General features: G+C 43.8%; 2 protein-coding genes across 4 annotated transcripts in view; both read left to right on the plus strand.

The window, feature by feature from the left end:
• Positions 1-7,373, plus strand: part of KIF27 (kinesin family member 27) — a 50,090-nt gene extending 42,717 nt beyond the window's left edge. For both annotated transcript variants that reach the window (XM_032786000.2, XM_032786002.2), the window contains one exon: positions 3,633-7,373. In XM_032786000.2, coding sequence (XP_032641891.1) covers positions 3,633-4,093 — 461 coding nt within the window. In that variant the 3' untranslated portion in view covers positions 4,094-7,373. The remainder of the gene's footprint in view (positions 1-3,632) is intronic.
• A 2,422-nt stretch (positions 7,374-9,795) lies between these two features.
• GKAP1 (G kinase anchoring protein 1) overlaps positions 9,796-21,674 on the plus strand; it is a 44,637-nt gene continuing 32,758 nt past the window's right edge. The window contains exon 1 of one of the 2 annotated variants that reach the window (XM_075067247.1): positions 9,796-9,872. The gene's annotated coding sequence lies outside the window, so the exon portion shown is untranslated. Of the gene's footprint in view, positions 9,893-21,674 lie in introns of both variants that reach the window. The other variant, XM_032785998.2, reaches the window with a different exon arrangement.

Genomic DNA, 21,674 nt, shown 5'->3' on the forward strand with positions numbered 1-21,674 from the left:
AATATACAACTTTTAATAGTAATATTTCAAAAACAGCTAATGCAGAGAGTCTCAAGCTTTATACTTTTTATATTTGAGCAGACTTGAGCAAAGCAGTTTTTCCTCAATTTAATTTTTAATGGTGATAGCTGTCTGGGAAAATTTATTGCTTCCATTGCTTTCAAGTGAAAGACATTTGTTTCCAGTCTCAACGGTCAGCAATATGTTGTACCTTTAAAATTGCATCAGATTATTATCTTGCTTTTCTGGATTCTAACATTTCAGTATTCACTCTCTCAAATAGAGTTAAAAACAAAGGATTTTTACTATCTGAAAGCTTTCAAATGGTACTGCAGTTAACCTCACTGCAGGATGTCACTGTAAATTTTGAGGTACACCACTCCCTTCTTTAGATATGTGGTAGCATGTGATGCGTATCACTGACTCTAAGGCAAGCACTGTAGCTGCTTCAAGTATTATGCTACACAGATATTACTTACCTCTTGGTGAGGTCCCATTGAATACTCAGAGACCTCTAGTAAGTAAAAAAGGAATCTTTACTAGGTCTAGTAGAAAGGATGTAGATACCCTAGGTAACATGGTTTAAACAAATACAATAAAAAGATATACACATTAGTTCCTAACTTGGCTCTAGAGTACAGCCCAGCAGAGGGGGAACCAAAGGCAACGGTATGGTGGAGGAGCTTCTCAGGCCTTTTACCTAGGGTGTCCTTTCTAGTCCATCCTACCATTAGAGGGTAATTAAGTATTGGCCTGTGTATCCCACTGCCAGGTGTTCACTCCTATAACATGCCTAGTTGGGGGCCCTCCTCATACTGTCTTTTTGTAATCCTGTTTAAGTGGTTGCCAGCCTCATGTCTTCTGGTTACAGACTACTCCCCCTGACCATCCCTCCAGAGAACCAGATCACTGATTCTAGCCTGCTGCTCACTGAGCCCGATCAGTTCTGCTTCCAAAATGTCACCTTTTCTGGGCCATTCTGGGTAACATAGTGCCTCCTTTTGGCTGTATGCTGATCTGGGTCCCTGTCTCCCAACTTGTCCCTTGAGTGTCTTATCACAGAATCATAGAATATTAGGGTTGGAAGAGACCTCAGGAGGTCATCTAGTCCAATCCCCTTCTCAAAGCAGGACCAACACTAACTAAATCATTCCAGCCGGGGCTTTGTCAAGCCAGGCCTTAAACACCTCTAAGGATGGAGATTCTACCACCTCCCTAGATAACCAATTCTAGCGCTTCACCACTCTCGTAGTGAAATAGTATTTCCTAATATCCAACCTAGACCTCCCCCACTGCAACTTGAGACCATTGCTTCTTGTTCTGTCATCTACCACCACTGAGAACAGCCTAGTTCCATCCTCTTTGGAACCCCCTTTCAGGTAGTTGAAAGCAGCTATCAAATCTCCCCCTTGTCCCTCCATTCTTCTCTTCTGCAGATTGAACAATCCCAGTTCTCTCAGCCTCTTCTCGTAAGTTGTGTGCTCCGGCTCCCTAATCATTTTTGTTGTCCTTGCTGGACTCTTTCCAATTTTTCTACATCCTACTTGTAGTGTGGGGCCCAAAACTGGACACAGGACTCAAGATGAGGCCTCACCAATGTCGAATAGAGGGGAATGATCACGTCCCTCAATCTGCTGGCAATGCTCCTACTAATACAGCCCAATATACCACTGGCCTTCTTATATCCAGCTTCTTGTCCAGTGTAATCCCCAGGTCCTTTTCTGCAGAACTGCTGCTTTGCCAGTCGGTCCCCGGCCTGTAGTGGTGCATGGGATTCTTCCTTCCTAAGTGCAGGACTCTGCACTTGTCCTTGTTGAACCTCATCAGATTTCTTTTGGCCCAATCCTCCAATTTGTCTAGGTCACTCTGGACCCTGTCCCTACACTCCAGCATATTTACCTCTCCCCCCAGCGTAGTGTCATCTGCAAACTTGCTGAGGGTGCAATTAATCCTATCGTCCAGATCATTAATGAAGATGTTGAACAAAAAAACAGCCACAGGACTGACCCCTGGGGCACTCTGCTTGATACCAGCTGCCAGCTAGACATTGAGCCATTGATCACTATCCATTGAGCCCGACAATCTAGCCAGCTTGCTATCCACCTTATAGTCCATTCATCCAATCCATACTTTTTTTTAACTTGCTGACAAGAATATTGTGGGAGACATATCAAAAGCTTTGCTAAAGTCAAGATATATCACATCAACGCTTTCCCCATATCCACATAGCCAGGTATCTCATCACAGAAGGGAATCAGGTTGGTCAGGCATGATTTGCCCTTGGTGAATCCATGCTGACTGTTCCTGATCACCACCTTCCCTTCCAAGTGCTTCAGAATGGATTCCTTGAGGACCTGCTCTTATGGATGAATACTTTCCCTCTAGTTCATTTGAGGTGGTGTAATGAGCCAACAAGTTCATTACACTATAGAACATTCGCCACAAATTCTAGTACTACAGGAGAGCTGATTCCTAATTGAATGTGGAGAAGACTACAGTAGAGGTTTTTAATTGTTAGATAAGCACATCTTTCAGGACAAGTGAATTTCTCCAAAAACTGGTCCTGGCCATGTAATCAAAGAAAAATGCATGAGCCCTGGAACAATCTAATTTTTCGTAATACATTTTTGATGGGAACGATACAAAATCCAATAGTGATTCAGTTTTCTTGTAATATTACCATTAAAATTCTCACCTTGCCTTTCATTTATTCTTGGATTTGTTGTTGTATGTGTTCATGCAACAGAATAAAATCTATTTTTTCTGCTGATTTAAATTTATAGACCAGATTTTCAAAAAAATCTAAGAAATGAACATGCGCATTATAATTGAACTTGTAGAATTGTGCATTTGCTTGCATAATTACAGGAGTAATTTTAGGTATTGAAAACGTGCCCCGTTATGCATCAGTCCATTAGGTCAGGTGCACTTACAAGTTAAAATGGTGAAGAGCCAGGTATATATGCCTAGACCCAGGGGTTCTCAGACTGTGGGTCGCAAGCCCAATTTAGTGGGGTCACCAAGGCTGGAGTTGGCTCTGGGTCCCAGCAAGTTTGAAGCTCAAGCTCAAGCCCCACTACCTGGGGCTAAGCTTACATGTCCCCCACCCAGGGCAGGAGCCTTTGGGCTTCAGCTTTGCTCCCCACCCTTGGGGCAGTGAAGCTCAGGTGGGCTTGGTCTTTGGTCCCCCCTCTTGGGGTCGTGTAGTAATTTTTGTTGTCAGAAGGGGGTCACGATGTAATGAAGTTTGAGAATTGCTGGCCTAGGTGGATGGAAGTAACAGCTAGTTACCTTCAGTCATTATACATGAGATGTTTGTTTAGCAGGCTGTAAAAAATGCCACCAATGTTGTGCGAAAGCTTGTTTCTCTCGCCAACAAAATTTGGTCCAACAAAAGATATTACCATACACACCTTATCTCTCTAATATCCTGGGACCAACACAGCTACAACTACACTGCATACAGCAGTGTTGAATGGTTATTACTGGGGACAGTTTTCACATTTAATCTCGTTAATGCCCTAAGACTGTATGTCCTAGTTAATGTTGTGTAAAACAGTGTTTCCTTGACTGGGAGGATTCTCATATGAATTGTATCCTAACCATTTGCTTCTCTGAAAACTTCCTTTTAGATAATGATGCTGCTAACAGGATACTGAGCCAAGAAGCAGAAGTTTCTTCAGAAGAATTCAAATCGATGTCCAAACCTGAAAGTAACAAACCATCAGGAAAATTAAGACAAACAGATAGCCCAGCAAGTGGTTTAAGGTGGTGGCAGAATTCACACAAGCTTGAAGAAGATGTTTCAGAGCTAACACACAATAGAGGGTGTTTATCAATTAGTACTGAAGACCAAGCAGGACCAGATGAAGTATGCTCTTCAAAATCTCATCCTCAACTATTCTCTCATTCTCAAACAAAACAGATAACACAGCTTCAAGGAATGACGCCAGTAAAACTGTCTCGCCGAGAATTACGGCATATTCCTGCGTCCGAACTATCACTGAGGCGCTCCAGCCTTGGAGTCAGTGTCAGTTCTGTTGCTGCAGATTCCATTGAAATGTCCAGAAAATCTAATGACTTCAAGATATAGTTATTCTTTGACCCATGTATAGCAGCACATGCTACTGGAATCACTGTATTACATTTCTTTTATTCATGCACTAGTAAACTAGCAGCCACAGGTGAATGAACCATTGTTCTGTAACTGTTGATATTCAGAGCACCAGGGACCATATGTGTCTGTCACACTTATGCAGTTTCAAGGAATCTGAGACACTTTGTTATTGGCACAACCACAAACAGGCACATGATTAAAAAGCTTCTTATTCCTGAGAGAAAAAAAACCTTTATATTCCTTGGTTTTTCAAATCACTCTAAAAGTTCTGGTGCATTTTTCAAAAGTTAACGTTAGTGAAGATTGAAGACTATTGAACTGTACAAGAATGTTCTGTGACTAAGGTAATTTCACTTTCATGGTTTATAAAAACATTAAGGTCCATGGTAATTTGCAAAATACATAGTTTAAAAGCTTGGCTACTGGACCTGCACCTAGTAATTGGCAGTGACTGAATTCTCATTACTCATACTACGTATCTTACATAACATATGCTTGATATCAGAATCAGGATCTAAAATTACATTTGTTTTTCAAAAGGCATATGTAAATATTTCAAATTATTTTTTGCTCAGTGTTTAATTACTTACTCTTATGTAAGAATTATATTGCATGAGCTAAACATGCCTTAAAAACTGTTTTAAAGTCTTTTTCTTTACATGTTTATATAAACTTTTTTAATCTCTGTGCGAAACACATATTATGCCTTATTTGTGAAATTGGTGCCATTACTTATTTCACTTTTTGTGTTTTTTGTTTGTGGGCTGTTTTTTTTTGTTTTTTTTTTGTTTTGTTTTTTTTAACATTCAACATATCTAGCTTTGAAGTGTGATGTTTGTGTACTACTGAAATGGTAAAATATGGGACCAAAAATTCATCATGTTAAGGTAAGCCAGCATTACAGTGTAATACATTGTTGTTAGTAATAATGGTTCACAATTTTTCATTTAGAAGGAAATATGAATCATTCTTTTAAAATCCAAATCTACTTCAGAGCAGATAGTACATAAATCCATTGGTTTACAACTAGTTTGTTTAGTTCTGGATAACAAGTTGAATAGTGTTTTGTAAGAGAGCAGTAATCATTCACAGGAAGCTAGTTAGCTGAGCTGACTTGAAGGCACAGGCCAAGGTTTTTTAATTTGAGTGTTCTAGGTTAGGCACCTACATTCATATTTAGGCTCCTAAGTAAAAGTGACCTGATTTTCAAAGGTGATAAGCACCTCAGAGCTCAGCACTTTTGAAAACCAGCCCATTTTTATGTAGGGACCTAACTTTAAGCACTCATATTTGAAAACTTAGTCCTGAATTATTTGCTGCACTTAGCAACAGTAAATCTCTCCAGTCTGAACTGAGATTATTTGTTGATGTACTTAAGGAATCTTGGATTGAAGCCTCCAGTACATGGCCACTGAGAGAAAGAGAACTTCATTTTCCTATGCTTCAGGCCATTAAATGCCTGTCTACAGAGCAAATTATACTGTGTCAGGAGATCATGTTGTAACATGATAGTGCTCTGATTGCCTTATAACACAATTGTTGGTCTTTTCTATATAGATTGCCCAAAACTGTATTATAACCATATTGATGAACCATTTTGCAGCCCCATAAAGGCCTCTATAATTGTATCTGTGAAAACTTATCAGATAAGAAAACTTATTAAGACTTATCACATATTGTTCTGTAGAATTGTGATATCAGGGATTTGGAGGTTTTGTTTTTGTTTTTTTTCCATTGGTTGGTGGTTTTGGTTAGGAGTTTTTACTATGCTGTAAGTCTAAATAATTGAGACTTAGTAATGTTAAATTTTATATGTGTATTTAATATTCATAACTTAATACATGTAAATACAGTAAATGTATTAAAAGCCTTAATTTCAGTTTTCTACATCACAGTACCAGCTGTATGAAACACAACTGTTAAAGACACATACTGAGCCTTAATCATATACCTCAAACTATCTTGTCTGTTAGTCTGCATTTAAATAGATCTGGGTTGATTTTGCTTTGTGTTTTATACACAAAAAACAAACCAGCCATGTCCATATGGGCTCAAAAAGCAGACTAAAATGTAGGAATGAATGATTCAGTCACTACTAAGTGTCACTAGATGCTCAGTGAATTTGTGTAGGACTGGGCGGGAGGTTTATTTACTGCGCTTACCTCAAGTGGCTCCTGGAAGCAGTGGCATATCCCTTCTCCGCTCCTACACGGAGGCACGGCTAGGCGACTCTGCATGCAGCCCCATCCGCAGGCACTGCCCCTGCAGCTCCCATTGGAGCAACGGAGGGGGCCATTGGAGCACGTAAGAGCTGGAGTGGGGCCATGCTGCCGCTTCTGGGAACCATGTGGTGCGGCCCCGACCCAGCGCCCCACCTGTAGCACCGGAGGGAGGCCGAGCCAGGTGGTGCAGCCCCTGACCCAGCTGGTGCGGGGCGAAGCCGCATGATGCAGCCCCAACCTTGCACCCTGGCCGGAGCGCTAGAGCATGCCCAAGCCATTGGTGCAACTCCTGACCCAGCACCCCAGCTGGAGTGGGGCCGAGCCGCATGGTGCGACCCCTGACCCAGTGTCCCAGCTGTAGCGCCAGAGCGAGGCCAAGCTGCATGGTGCGGCCCCAACCAGGGGTGAAAGTAGAAATAGGGACTTACCGGTACAGGGCTGGATTGGGCCGGCGCTGGCCCCTGGAAGGGGCAGGACCTCAGACGGAAGGGGGAAAGGATGGGGGGGGTCAGAGCCAACCCCGGCCCGCCCTGTACCGGTAAGTGCCCTCCGCCTCCCCTTCTGGGGTAGCAGTGGCAGCTGGGGGCTCCAGCAGCAGTTTAAAGGGCCCAGGGCTCAGCCGCCACTACCACCCGGGCCCTTTAAACCACTGCCAGAACCCCGAGCTGCCACTGCTACTCCATGGCTCTGGCAGCTATTTAAAAGGCCCAGGGCAGTAGAGGCAGCAGGAGCACTGGCCCTTTAAATAACCCCTGGAACCCTGCCACTACCCCAGGGCTCCAGCAGCGGGGCTCTGGAGGCAATTTAAAGGGCCTGGGACTCCAGCTGCTGCTGGGAGTGGCTGGAGCCCAAGGCCCTTTAAATTGCTGCCTCAGGAAGCCGGGACTCCCCTGTACAGCACACTGGCTCTTGCTGGTATGCCCCCGTACGGCATACCGACTTACTTTCACCTCTGGCCCCAACCCTATGCCCTGCCCGGAGCGCTGGAGTGGGGCCGAGCCGCGTGGTGTGGCCCCCGACCCAGCACCCTGGCAGGAGCAGGGTTGAGCCACGTGGTGTGACTCATGGGCCAGCTTAAAACAGCTTGCAAGCTAGATCCGGCCCACACTTGGTATAGACCATAGTGAAATTCATCTCATGCATATGTTCTACACAAGGCTCTGTGCACCCATTTAATATATTAAAGGTTAAATCCCTCTCCCATAAATCAATGGGAGTTTTGCTACTGTCTATAATAGGACAAGGATTTGGTTTTAGGAACTTATGGTGAGATTTAAGAGGCACATAAGACTTCATATACATCTCTGCATTACAGTCAGTTTCATCCTGCATAAATCATTTTTAGTCATATTGGGATGACATTTGGTATACAAATTCTGAACAATGGCTTAAATCAGTTCTTATTTGATGAGGAGGATTATTCTGTACTGGTTTCAGAGTAAGGGTATGTCTCCACTACCCGCCGGATTGGAGGGCAGTGATCAATCCAGCGAGGATTGATGTATCGCGTCTAGACTAGATGCGATAAATTGATCCCCAAGTGCTCTCCTGTGCAGGCGGAGTCGATGGGGGAGTGGCAGCAGTCAACTTACCACAGGGAAGACACTGCAGTAGACCTAAGTACGTCGACTTCAGCTACATTATTCACCGGGGCTAAGTTTGATGATATTCTTATTTTCAGCCTCTAAGCACTAAACTTCTGAATTTAATAAAGAAATGGTTAGGCACTTTGTGGTGCTTTTTGGTATTTTTTTCTCTTGTTTTAACTTAAAAGACAAGTTATTAAATCTTGAAATGTGAATACTGTTCAGTAAAAGCAGCAAAGAATCCTGTGGCACCTTATAGACTAACAGACGTTTTGGAGCATGAGCTTTCGTGGGTGAATACCCACTTCGTTAGATGCATGTACGAAAGCTCATGCTCCAAAACGTCTGTTAGTCTATAAGGTGCCACTGGATTCTTTGCTGCTTTTACAGATCCAGACTAACACGGCTACCCCTCTGATACTTAATACTGTTCAGGCTTTCCAGACATTTCAAGATTTATAATTCCTTCATTGCTATGTTAAAGATTAGCATAGGATCTCTCATTCAAGATGGAACCCTAAAAATCTCACAGCTGAGAACAGCTAAGGAACACAGCTAGATCTACACGAATAATATTAACCTTTGTCTATATTATAAAAACTCAGTATTGCTGGCATGTGTAGCACACCTCTCGACTACAAACAAGTGCTTGCAACAAAGCCCAATTGTTGCCAAACCATTACAACTGCACTTACTCCTAGCAAGGCTCACCCTTGTATTGGGTACCCTGTACTAATCCAGGCCTAATATAGATTAAAATACTAGTACTGTAGCTGCAATGTTAGAATTGGTCCTCTCAGCAAAGTCCCATTGTGCTTTTATACTCCCTTAGTTCCCACTCTGTGGAATGTGTAGTTTCCCGCACACTTTTGTTTTGAGCTGGTGAAGCTTCTGTAATCTTATGCTTGTGAGTTTTCTGTTTTATAAAGATATTTTTTGTTTCAAAACATATTTTGATACAATACCAATGCCATTTAACTTTTCTAAATACAGCAAAACATGGTAATAGCTGGTTTGCATTAAAAAAAAAAAATAGAAGTACATCACCTATCCAAGTGAATTGTTAACACAAATCTTAGCTTTGGGAAGCTGTGCTAGGATCTATGGGACAGGTACCTCTCATGCACAGATGTTGCAATGATTAAAGGAAATGATGTGAGTTTATGCTAGCCATGTTGGATGTATTTCACAATTACAAGATCCAACAGTTCAGTTAACTGTTTGAAAACTGTAAAGGTGTAATTCTGTATGGTAAACAAATCTTTACATTTTCAATTATATAGGAAATTGTTATGGGAGGCATAGGCCTCTCCAATGCTGCCCATGATCAGAAGGAAATGTGGGTACAACACCACTATTATTCAAGAAAATGTTAAAATATAATTTAAAAAATGTGAACTGTGACATAAAAAACACCTTATTGAAAATGTAAATAACTTTTGAGTTCTGTGATAATTTCACTTTGGGAGTAAGAGGCACTACAAAAACTTATCTAGAGCAAGAGCTGTATAAACAAATGGCATTTTAAGCAACCAGCATGCAACTCCTTTTGAAATGCTTTAGATCACATAAGTATAAAGACTGGTAAAAGCCTGCTATATATAGAAATTTGGGATTTCGTCCCCGCAGCTGGCACATTGGGCATTTTGAGCCAGCCCGGCGTCCGTACCCGCTCTGGGTGGGTGCCCTGCGCTCGGAACTGTGCGTCACGTGTCCTTTTTATTGCGCACGCGCTGGCACCGCCGACCCAGCCAACCAGCTAACGAGGTAAATAAACAAACCCGCGAGGGACCAGCGTGCCCCCTCCCTTCGTCACCGCGGCGCGAGCTTCTCCGAAACTGCCCGGCCCCGTCCCTCGAGACCTGTTATAACCGCCTGTTAGGAGCCAACAGTGACACTGACCATCCTCCGCTGCTGCGGACAGAGCCTCCCCGCCCTGGAGAAGGAGTGAGTGCTGCGGCCACACAGTATGTCCAGCCGCCTGCCTCCGCGGGCCCCCGAGGCTCCTCAAGTTGCCCTGTCGCGTCCCCGCCCCTCCCCCTGGCCCCGATTGCCCGGGGCAGACGATGAGTATCCTGTCGCCCGCTCGCAAGCTGCGGCCTCCCCCGAGGAGAAGGGGCGGGCTCGGGCGGATGCTGCCCCTGCCGGAGCGGGGCCTGCTTGGGGGGTGGTAGTAGGGGTACTGGCGAAGAAGCCGTTTGCGCCCGCGGCACTCGCCGCTGCTCTCGCACCAGGCTCGGACGCCGCTCGGCTGCTGCCTCTCGCGTGGGGGCTGCGGTCTCTAGGTGCTCCGAGTGCAGCTGCGGCCGGGAGAGCCCTGCTGGGTCACGTCGAGTCTATTCCCCGCCGGGGCCAATCCGCCCGCCCTTACTCGAGACACGCAGGGCTTTGTTCGCTCCGCAGCCAAATCCTGCTGCTGCTAACGCGGGTGTCTTGGTAACTGACCATCCCGCATCCGCGTGGGGATCCCGTCGGGACTGCGCCCCGAGGTTCGGCCTTCGCTGGCCCTCCTGCTGCCTCTAGTTTCCCCTCTCTTGAAAACAGTGACTTTTTTCTAGCCTTTGACCTTTTTGATACGCACAGCTCATTCTCTGCTCCCTGATCACTGCTTGGCCAACCTCTGCCTGTTACTGCTGGGGCCCAGTGTATGTAAAATAAGGCCCATGTGTTCACACGTTTGGAACGTTCACTGGTGTAATGGAAACTTCACCTGTTTGAGGCCTTTTCCCAAAGCTTGAGCCAAATCCCTTTAGATGTGCTCTAGGTCACTGCAGATGGAAAAATACTTCTTTTAAAAAAATCTAACTGTACCTTTTTATAGAAGAATACAAGAAAAATAGTTAATGTTTGAAACTTGAGATTTTGCTTGGTCATAGCAGACAATGAGCATTAATGCCGCTGCTTGGCTGGCAAAATGTTCTGGATTTACTAAAGATATAAGAGTTGTTTATATGGGTATGTTTTTGGTAAAGGAGTGGTGCATGGATGCATGGTAGGTTGAGTATGACTTCAAAATTTCTTTACCTAAACATTCATAACTTTAAAATTTAGCAAACTGATTTCCTTAATCTTGGATTGATTTTAAGTCTCGATGTATCCCTAAACAAATCATAGGTTAGGGAAAACTTGTCTGGTGGTTGTAAAGTTATGAATATTTAGGATATTTACGACTACTTGCATCCGACGAAGTGGGTATTCATCCACGAAAGCTCATGCTCCAAAACTTCTGTTAGTCTATAAGGTGCTACAGGATTCTTTGCTGCTTTTACGACTACTTAGTGATCAGAATCCAGAACTAAGAAAAGCTTAACCAAATCCAACTTGTATTATATCATCTCTTACCCAGCTACGTCACTTGGCTGTCCTGCCACCTTTTTGACCACTTACATAGTATCTCCTGGAATTTTTTTCCAGTTTAAATGTAAGACTTTAGATCAGTTTAAACTTTTTAAGACTGAGACTCCAATCCTGCAACAAGCTCTGCAGAGGTGGATCTCTGAGCCAAACTCCTTTGGCTTCAGTACAACTCTGTGTGGGTGTGGGTGCAGGTGTGGAGCTCATTGCAGAATTGGGGTCTTAGACTTTATAGGTTTAATCTGTTTAAGCTGCTCTAAAGATTGAGTGGTTTAAGCTACTTAATGCAGATTTAAGGTCTCTGGTAAATCTACAGAAAAGGCAGGATTTAAAGGGAGAACAACACTTGTCAACTGGCAGGAGGTGTTTTTCTTGAGCTGATCTCATAGTTATATGAATGCAGAGATAAGGCGATGTGCATAAAGTCTCCAGTAATGAAAGGCATTGAACTTTGGCTGTTTGGTGCTTCTTAGTACAGAGTTTACTAATGATGGTGATCAATGCCTATTAGTCTTTGACTGGTATATGTTAGAGAATTGGGGACTTTTCTTTTGAAACAAAATAAAAATTCCCTACATATACACACACTGGAAACTAAATGTAAAATATCTAAGTTCATGGACTGTTACAGTTGCACAATGTACCTAAGACAGGAAATGTGAAAGTTAACGTTGTAACTGCCCTTTTGCACATATGCATTTAAGCTTATAACACATGATCATAGCTGCTCATGTGTATTTCCAGTTGTAAAAACTGCTCTGTTGTATGGCAGAAATAGTATGCCATTATGCTAAAAAATATTTTCAGAGCTTGGAAATGTGAGTTTTCATTATTTAAACCTGCAGCCTTTAAAATAAACAAACCTACTTTTCAAAAGTGATAGTATTTTTGAGTGTCTTAATTTTTGGCTGCCCAGATGTAACACCTTAACGGAGCTTGACATTAAGAAGTTGCTTGCTGTGCACTATATGAAAATCAGGCCCATTTAAGGTATCTTGGGTAGAGCATCCAAAATCACTTCTTATTTTTTAGGAAATCTTGACCAAAATGGGTAGATTCAGTTTGGTTGGATCAAAAATAAGCAGTTTTTAAATGACAGTTTCTGTTCTTGCATTGATACGTTGTAGTTGCTGTAAAAATAAAATAAAACTTCCAGACATTTTAGGAAGGATCAAGTGCCTTACATTTATAATATACTTTTAGTAAATAAACCAATTCTAATGATGATGGTTACAAACTTGCTGTCAGCCTTCTTGATATACATTATACAACAATTTAAAAGGAGACTGCCATGGTATTTTTCATAAAGTTTTAAATGCTTTCTGTTCATAGCTCCTTGGATGTTTGAAATTTAAATCTGTTGCCATAACATTTCTGTCAGAAGATGGCTTGTTACAGTACTGTTGTTCAGGAGTTTTCAGATGCTACTAATTTTAATGGAAAGTGTATTCATATATAAAGAAATCTACTGGCTTTGCAAATGAATAAGAAGGAAATGGGCTATATTTTGGATCTGTTAATATTGTCTCCCTGAAACAGATTATAAATATGGTGCTCCTATTGACTACTCTGCTGACCTTTAGAAATATAAAAATATTCTACTAACACTAGATCATATCCATGGCAATTTGAAGTATCCAACATAGATATGCAGTCCTTTTCCACATTATGCTGCCTCCTAATCTCTATTCAGGGACCCTTTTAATGCGACAGTGTAAAGGGCATAAATACATTCCCTTCTGGAGCTAGGAACAAGAAGATGAGGGAGGGAAAGGTTTCTATTAGAAATATATTTTGATCCCAAAAAAAGACAGCAGCTTCTGTACAAGTACTTTTGATGTAAATAAGCACTTCACTCAGCTACTGAATAGTTTTGAACATTGTGTAAAGGCAATCTGAGTCAGGGTAATGCAGATAGCAGGGTGAAACAGATGGCAGATCCTCTGCATGGACTCTTAGAGGTTGTTGAGATGAGGCCTAAACTAACAAGTCATGCAAGTATAGGGTAGACATGATTGTCCTGCCACCTTACGTCGGCTGCCATACCAATGTCTGACTTTGAGAACACTCCACTCCAGGGCAACAATCTGAAACTTGAGCTTTCTGATTAAGGAATTTAACTTTGAGATCCAAAATGGCCTCTGACTCTTTTGAGGAATCAAAAAACATTTCTAATAGAATCTCCCCCACACTCCGTTATTCTTCTGTTGTTCCCAGCCCCAGAAGAGAATGCATTTATGCCCTTCATACTGTCTCATGAGAAGGATCCCTGAAGAGGAGTTGGAAGGCAGTGTGGAAAAGAATTGCGTATCTTTGTTGGATTTGCACAAGGGAAAGTATTCCTAACAGAACATAGGTACCTAAATATATGCAGAACTATGAAGGGGGAGGGATAGCTCAGTGGTTTGAGTATTGGCCTGCTAAACCCAGGGTTGTGAGTTCAATATTTGAGGGGGCCATTTAGGGATCTGGGGCAAAAGTCTGTCTGGGGATTGGTCCTGCTTTGAGCAGGGGGTTCGACTAGATGACTTCCTGAGTTTCCTTCCAACCTGGATAATCTGTGATTCTACTGTCTGAGAATTATGATCAGCAAATGATCTCTTACTTTTGTCAGCTGGACCTTGAGACTTCAGCCATTTAGGGTACTCCTTATGCTTGACTGAGGATGAAACCTCTGTAACACTAGGTAGTTCATCATTATGTTCTAAATATGGAAGACATTATTCTTGTTAACAATACCTAAAAAGGTGCTCACTTGTCTTAAGTGATGGAATCATAGGATCATTATTCAGATGGGAATATTCTCTTCACTTCCAGCCTCTTTCAGTGACCATCTCAGACATCGCCAATATTTTAGCACAGAGGCCTTCAATCTGTAGGGCACAGCCCCTGAGGGGCATGGAGTAATGTTCGGGAAGGTGCGGCTGGGGTCTGGACCAGCCCTCTCAGGGGGCAGGGAGAGAGCGTCGCCCAGCTCTGCTCCTGACCCAGGGCCAAGCTGCCAGCCCTATGCGCGGGGCTCCACGCATGGCTGTAGGCCTCGACCCTTGGCCGAGGGTCCGCGTCTGCCTCCAGCTGTGACTCCAGCCTTGGCCTTCTTACCCCATGTGCGTCCCCACCTGCCAGAGCCATGGCCCTGCTCCTGGCTCAAGGGGGAGCACAGACAGGGATAAGGAGGGGATGCGAGGAAAATATTTGGGGACCACTGTTTTAGCAGATCAGATCAGTCAAATCCTCCAGGACCAAGACAAGTGATTTCTAAAACAGTGGCAGGCTGGATTTTTCAAAATGAGGGCATTCAGAGAGAGAGTTCTTTTCCGCCAGATGCAAAAAGTTTTTCAGAGCAAGAATAGATAGTCACCCCCCTGAGCACAGCAAGTTTGAGCACTTTAAAGCGCTAGGATGGACAGGCTCTGAGCGCTGGGAGCTGTGCTGCCAGCCATAGGTGCCAACTCCTTGGGTGCTCCAAGGCTGGAGCACCCATGGGAAAAAATTGGTGGGTGCTCTGCATCCACCGGCAGCTCCCCAACCCAACCCACCCCCCTGTCCCATCTCACCTCCATTCTACCTCTGCCTCCTCTCCTGAGCGTGCTGCCATGTCCTGCTTCTCCCCCCTCCCTCCTAGTGCTTGTGCCACAAAACAGCTGTTTCACGCAGCAAGCTCTGGGAGGGAGGGGGGAGGAGGAGGAACGCGGTGTGCTCAGGGAGGAGGCAGGGTGGGGTGCGGATTTGGGGAGGGTCCAGTAGGGGCAGGGAGGGGGGCTGGAGGGAGCGAGCTCGGAGCTCCTCTCGTAGAGGTGGATTACCAGGAGTGGTGGGAGAGTTCTCTCCCAGTGCTCTCGCGTGACCACACTCACGCTTCAAAGCGCTGCTGCGGAAGCACATTGAGGTTTCTAGTTTGGATGTCACCTAAGAAATCCCATTCTTCTCTTGTACAGTAACTCCTCACTTAAATTGTTCCTGGTTAATGTTATTTTTTTGTTACGTTGCTGATCAATTAGAGAACATGCTTGTTTAAAGTTGTGCAATGCTCCCTTATAAGTTGTTTGGCAGCTGCCTGCTTTGTCCACTGCTTGCAGGAAGAGCAGCCCATTGGAGCTAGCTAGTGGGGGTTGGAACTAGGGTGGACCAGAGCCCCCCTATCAGCTCCCCATTCCCCTAAGTTCCCTGTGCAACAGCTGCCCAGTAGGCTATCAATTGTGGGGCAGGTCAGCTGTCCCTCCCCCCACTGCCATGTGCTGTTCCTGCCCTCTGCTATGGAGCTGCTCCCCAAAGCCTCCTGCTTGCTGTGCGGGGGCAGGAGGGGAGAAGAGGGCTAATGTCAGGGTGTCCCTCTGCTCCTGCACCCCACTTACCCCATCTTCCACAGAGTAGGGGGGACACATGACAGGGTTCAGGATGGAGGGAGTTTCCTGGCAGCAGCTGCTGTTTCAGCTTGCTGATTTACTTAAAAAGGCAGTGTACTTAGAGTGGGATCAGCGTACTTAAAGGAGTAATGCACATCTCTCTCTCACACGCACCGTGTGTGTGTCTGTCTGCCATGCTGTCTCCCCTCCTTCCATTCATGCTGCCTTGTAGAGTGCAAGGCTACATTAACAACGAGTTAACCCTTGAGGGCTCAGCCAATTGTTAGTTCATCATTTAGCAGTAAGGCATTCTCTGGGAAATATCCCACCCTTTGGCTTCACTACCTCAACCAAGCTTCACAATCATCATTGCTGTGTGCCAGTATTAAATTGTTTGTTTAGAACTTTGTGTGTGTGTCTATCAGTCTCTTGAACTCAGGGTTGTGAGTTCAATCCTTGAGGGAGCCATTTAGGGATCTGAGGCAAAAATCTGCTTGGGGATGGGCCCTGCTTTGAGCAGGGGATTGAATTAGATGACCTCCTGAGGTCCCTTCCAACCCTGATATTCTATGAAAGGGGAAAAACTAAAACTAATCGTGTGTGTGTATATATATATATACATATATAAATAAAAATATAGTCTTTTTTTGTCTGGTGAAATTTTTTTCCCCTGGAACTTAACCCCCTGTATTTACATTCATTCTTATGGGGAAATTGAATTCGCAAACATTGTTTAGTTTAAAGTTGCATTTTTCAGGAACATAACTACAATGTTAAGCGAGGGGTTACTGCACTTTTAGTAGTGAAGGTATTTTTGTTGTGGACAAAAAACCCCCCACCCTCTCCAACCACAGTTCCAGTGTCTTCAGTCAAAAAGCACTGAATACCGTTGTAGGAAGTCGAATGGTATTATCTTAAGTCCCTTCCTGCTTACTGTGTAGAAGTAACTAATGTGTTTTAGTCCTACTTTAGAAAAAGGTTTTATGAAAGACATGAACATCTTTCCACTGAGTAAAACACCACACATGTTTTTCCAAACTATATTTAATTCTTGCAGGACTCGTAAAGCCCCCTTTTTTGAACCTCTGGAAGTCAGCTCTCTTTTTCGGTCTCTCTGAGATCACATTTCTTATCTCCATTTTCTGGAGAAGGGTCAGTGAGATTCAGGCTCTTGTAGCAGATCTTTCCTTTACAATCTTCGATAAGGAAGAAGTGATCTTTTTGTCCTTACCCTAAATCCTTTCCCAGGGTGCTGATGGGTGACTACCTTAATCAGACAATCTACTATTATTCTTTCCAAGACCTCATCCCATATGAAGAGAGGTAAAGTTATACATCTTAAATGTTATGTTTTTGCCAAACTAGATTGGTAGTATATCAAAACATCTAGGCTTCTAATTGCTTATGAAGAGAATGATAATGACATCACTTCCCAAAGCCTGTCCAAACAGACGAGGCTCGATAGAGAGGAGTGTTAAAATTTAGAAGAAAATTGCTACTGAGACTTGAGGTCTATTCCATTAGGATAGAGGTTCCCAAACTTTTTTTTTTTTGCTGAGCCCCCCGCGTAAGAGATTCAAGTACATTGTGGAGCCCCTTCTTTCTAAGAAACAGTATTTTTCCATACTGCAGGAGGATTTTATCTTGGTTAATAACATATTGTTTAAGATAGAAAGCAACATATAGTACAATATAACTACTCTGCTGCTGAATAACCATGAACTTACAAGAATATCTGATGACCCATCTTTGTCTCAGTGAGTAGGATTAGCCTGTTTGCTAGCACACAGTTTGTGCAGTCCTGATCTGATTTCTGAGTGTTTCAACTGCAGATCAGTCTCTATGTTCAAGCAGCTTTTATATTTACCTTTGATGCAAATAGGCAAAGAAAAACTCACTACACAAAGATTTCCAAAGTGAACAAGTATTTTGATGGCCATTTAAGACAATTCATGGAATTGTTTTTGAATTAAGAGCTGGAACTGATCAAGAGGCATGACTTTAAAATCATCTCTCAAAATAGAGTTAACAGCAGTGTCAGACAGTTTCTCCTTAATAGCAAAGGCCAAGATTACCATCAATATAAAGTGCTCTGAAAATGTCTTTTGAAGCAGGCTTTGAACTGGGATTAGAATTCAAAATGACCTCGACTAATTGGAGAATTGTTCTGAAATCAGTGAGATAAATTTCAGTGAAGGTATGTGCAAAGAGTTCCTTCTTAAGTGTAGCAATCAAAGGCACAACTACAAAATGGGAAATAACTGGTTAGGTGGTAGTGCTGAAAAGGATCCAGGGCAGGGGTTCTCAAACTGGGGGTTGGGACCCCTCAGGTTCGCAAGGTTTTTACATGGGAGCGGGGGTGGTCCTAAGCTGTCAGCCTCTACCTCAAACCCTGTTTTGCCTCCAGCATTTATAATGATGTTAAATATATAAAAAAGTACTTTTAATTTATAAGGGGGAGGTTGCACTCAGAGGCTTGCTATGTGAAAGGAGTCACTAGTACAATAGTTTGAGAACCACTGATCTAGGGGGTTATAGTGGATCACAAACTGAGTCAACAACATGGTCAGACAGCCCCTAGTGCAGCTGGACCATGGTGCCCCTCCCCCACCACCTCTTCCCCTCCTTGAGGGTCCCATGACCTGCTGCAAGGGGTGGCAGGCGGGGGAGTGAGGAGGGGAGGGGAGGGGATCCCTGAGTAACTTTATACAAGTGAAAAAGCCTTCCAGAGACCTACGGCTAGTCTACGCTGGCAATGCTAAAGTGCTGCCATGGCAATGCTTTAAAGTGGCTTGTGTGGTCACAGCCCAACGTTCTAAAAAAACAGCCTCCACAAAGGGCATAGCTACCAGAAGGAGAGCAACAAAAATTATATAAATTTTAGAAAATCTGACCTGTGAGGAGATGTTAAAAAATTGGCATATTTAGTCTTGAGAACAGAAAACTGAGGGGGGACCTGATAAGCCGTAAAATAAAAGGGCTGTTATAAAGAGGACTACGATCAGTTGTTCTCCACTGAAGATCAGTAGAACAAGAAGTAATGGGCTTAATCTGGAGCAAGGAAGATTTTGGACTCTTGAGGTCGGTTCCACCCCTACATTTCTATGATATCCTGCAATTCATTTGCCTCGCTTTTGGGAATGTATTTCTGAATTGTGTGCAAAACTGATACAAATGTTCCAGAGTTATATCTTTAACGTCTAGAACCAACATTTCACAGTCCATAATGGCAGAAGACAGTGTCAGGCACATAACTGCATTGTCTTGCAGCACATAGCTACTCCAAAGAGCAAAATTTTTTGGCAAAGCTATGTACTTTTTTGTGCATAATTCAAATGTTCATTACAGTTCTTGCAAAGAAGGGTTAAGTTCATTGAGTTTGTCAAATATGTTGTGTTGTCCAGTAATCCAATAAAACCTTGAAGTGCTGCTCAAAGAAGTAATAGTGAAGTGTTGATTCAGAGTTGATCAAAAATATAACCTCAAGGAGCTGGCAGATTCGTTTGGTATCCCTTTTGTGGCTGGTGCTTCCCTGTGCATACAACAATGGCACCATATACAGTATGGTCCAACAACGTTCACCTGAGCAGTAAGCTCACTACTGCATCCAGTCGTGGCTTTTGCCCCATCTGTACACATCTCAACGCTACAATTCCATTTGATGTTTTTTATCTGTCATGTATCGGTCTAAAATTTTGAACAGTTTCTCAGCAGTAGTTCTTATTGGGACAGAATAGCAAAATAAAGTCCCCTTTGATCTCAGATGAGCTTGTATATTGAACAGAAACCCTCATTTGTACTGCATTGGCATAGTCAGTACTCTCATCAATTTGTAGTATGAAAGAAGGATTTTGCCTTACTACTTCAATTGGTTGCTCCTCGACGTCTGCTGCCCTATCCACAGTTCTGCAGCTGTCCGTGTTGTCAGATAGTGGGTTAAGGTTTCACTGGTCAGCAGTTTTTCTTCCACCTGCTGTTGATGCCATTTCAATTGCTGATGGTAACAGAAGACTTTCACCGATTGTATGAGATTCTCCACTTCTTGCTATTTGGTATGAGACAACATAGGCTGCTACAAATGCTTTGGGAGGGTAGCACTGCTTTCTTCTGTTATCTTCATCTGTCCTTTCGGTTGAAAGAGCTTTCATTAGGAAAAAAAATCTCATGGTTTTTCTTTGAGGGCATGTCTGAAGTGACATTTTAGTTTGCTTGGTTTCATACTGTCCTGAGCAAGAACTTGAGCACAAATAACACACGGTGGTTGAGGATTTTCATCAGAACCAGTAAATGTGAAGCCCAAGTTCAAGTAGGAAAGATCATATCTCCTGTTTTTCTTTTGTTCCTTTCAAAGGATCAGCATCATACACTTCAAAAAATGCTCCATTCATTATCCACTCTTATCAAACATCAAACCAACGGGTCTCTCCACACTGAAAGGCCGTTTGAGTGAAATGTCACATTCACATGAGTTATGTAGTGCTGGAACTAGGGAGTGCTGATGTGGCAGGAGCACATTGATATTATGCACAGGCAATCTTGAGATCTGTGGGACAAAACCCATGTGTAATGGCTGCAACAGGATTTTTCTGACGGGGAATTTTATCAACAATATTTTGAAGAAACAACAAGAAAACAAATCTGCCTCCTAACCAGTAAAGCCTTTAATTTTTAAAATGTTTTTATTTAAGTTTCATTTCCCAGAATGTATTGGTTTTTAATTGTTTGAATAAAACCCAGGAAATTATCTATAAATAAATGAAGTACAGCAGGTGGCAGTGCTCAAATTAAGGGTAAATTTGGGGAGTCCAGCTCCCCCTTAATACTTTAAGGGGCTACACCATTTCTGACTTATTCAAAGGCATGTGAGAGTGGGGAATATTGGGCCAGCAGCAAGGCCAAGAGCTACAAGGAGAACATCAGCAAGTGTCACCATCCCTTGGCAGAGGGAGTTAGAATGCATTTGGGAATGGTCTGTAGAGAGAGCAGGAGTCTGCTGGAGTGATCAAGGATCCCAGCACTGGCCCTCCATGTAGTGGGGAAGAGTTTTCCCTGACCACAGCAGATCCCGCTGTCTGGGGTTGGTGCTTCATTGGCAGATCCCAGGCTCTCATGCTGCCCAGTGCAGAACAAACCTCTTCATCCTGGCAGGAAGCAAAAGGCACTGCTCAGTGTCCTGGCCAATTGCTATGCAGAGATCAACTCAGGCCATACTGGCCACAACTCCTCCATTGACCAGCTGGGAATAGAGATGAGAAGATATCAGGGGCATAGGGGAGGTTGGGGACTGGGTGGGCTGGGTGGTGGAGACCAGGGGGTGTAGTGAAGGTCTGGGGAACCTAAAAGGGGGAAAGAGGTCAGAGAATGGGAGCTGTCATCACAGGGAACCAAAGGAGTTAGGGGGTAAAAGCCCGGTCCTCAGGGAGATGGGGTTTGTGGTTTCGGGGGGAGTCAGCTGAAGAGAGGTGGCAGAGATGGGGATGGCACTGTTTAGTGTAGATGGAGACGAGCAGGGGAGCTAGGGAATGTTGAAGGGGACTTATTGAGTGGGGGAGAAAGTCGGGTAACGAGATGGAGTTAGGGGGAGGGGAGGCAGGGGAAGAGGATTAAGTAGTGGGGGCAGGCAGGGAGAGTTAGAGGTAGGCGAGTAGGTGGGCAGAAGGTGGAGGTTAACAGCTGAAGAGGGAGGCAGGGCAGAAGGGAGAAGACAGTCTTGCTGCAGCTGGGCTTGGCTTGGCAATGCAGAGCATGTCAGCACAGGAGCCACCCAAGATATATATTGGCACCTCACCCCTTCCTGCCTTCAGGACCATTTGCATCCTTAAGGGCCCATTTACCCCCCCTACCCCCATAACTCAAGCACTGATATGCAGAGGAGAGTGGAGCCCAGTACCAACAGCCGTGGGGAGAGGTAATACCTTTGAGGCAGCTGAGGAAGCAAGCCTGCTCCCTGCAGCAGTCGGTTTCAACTGCTGGGACCCGGCTCCTTTCCCATCCTGATTTCCCTACTGCAAAGGGAAAGCAAATGGAGCTGTGCTGAAGAGGCAAAGAT

This window comes from Chelonoidis abingdonii, chromosome 6 (genome assembly GCF_003597395.2).
Source record: "Chelonoidis abingdonii isolate Lonesome George chromosome 6, CheloAbing_2.0, whole genome shotgun sequence".
Lineage (NCBI taxonomy): Eukaryota > Metazoa > Chordata > Testudines > Testudinidae > Chelonoidis > Chelonoidis abingdonii.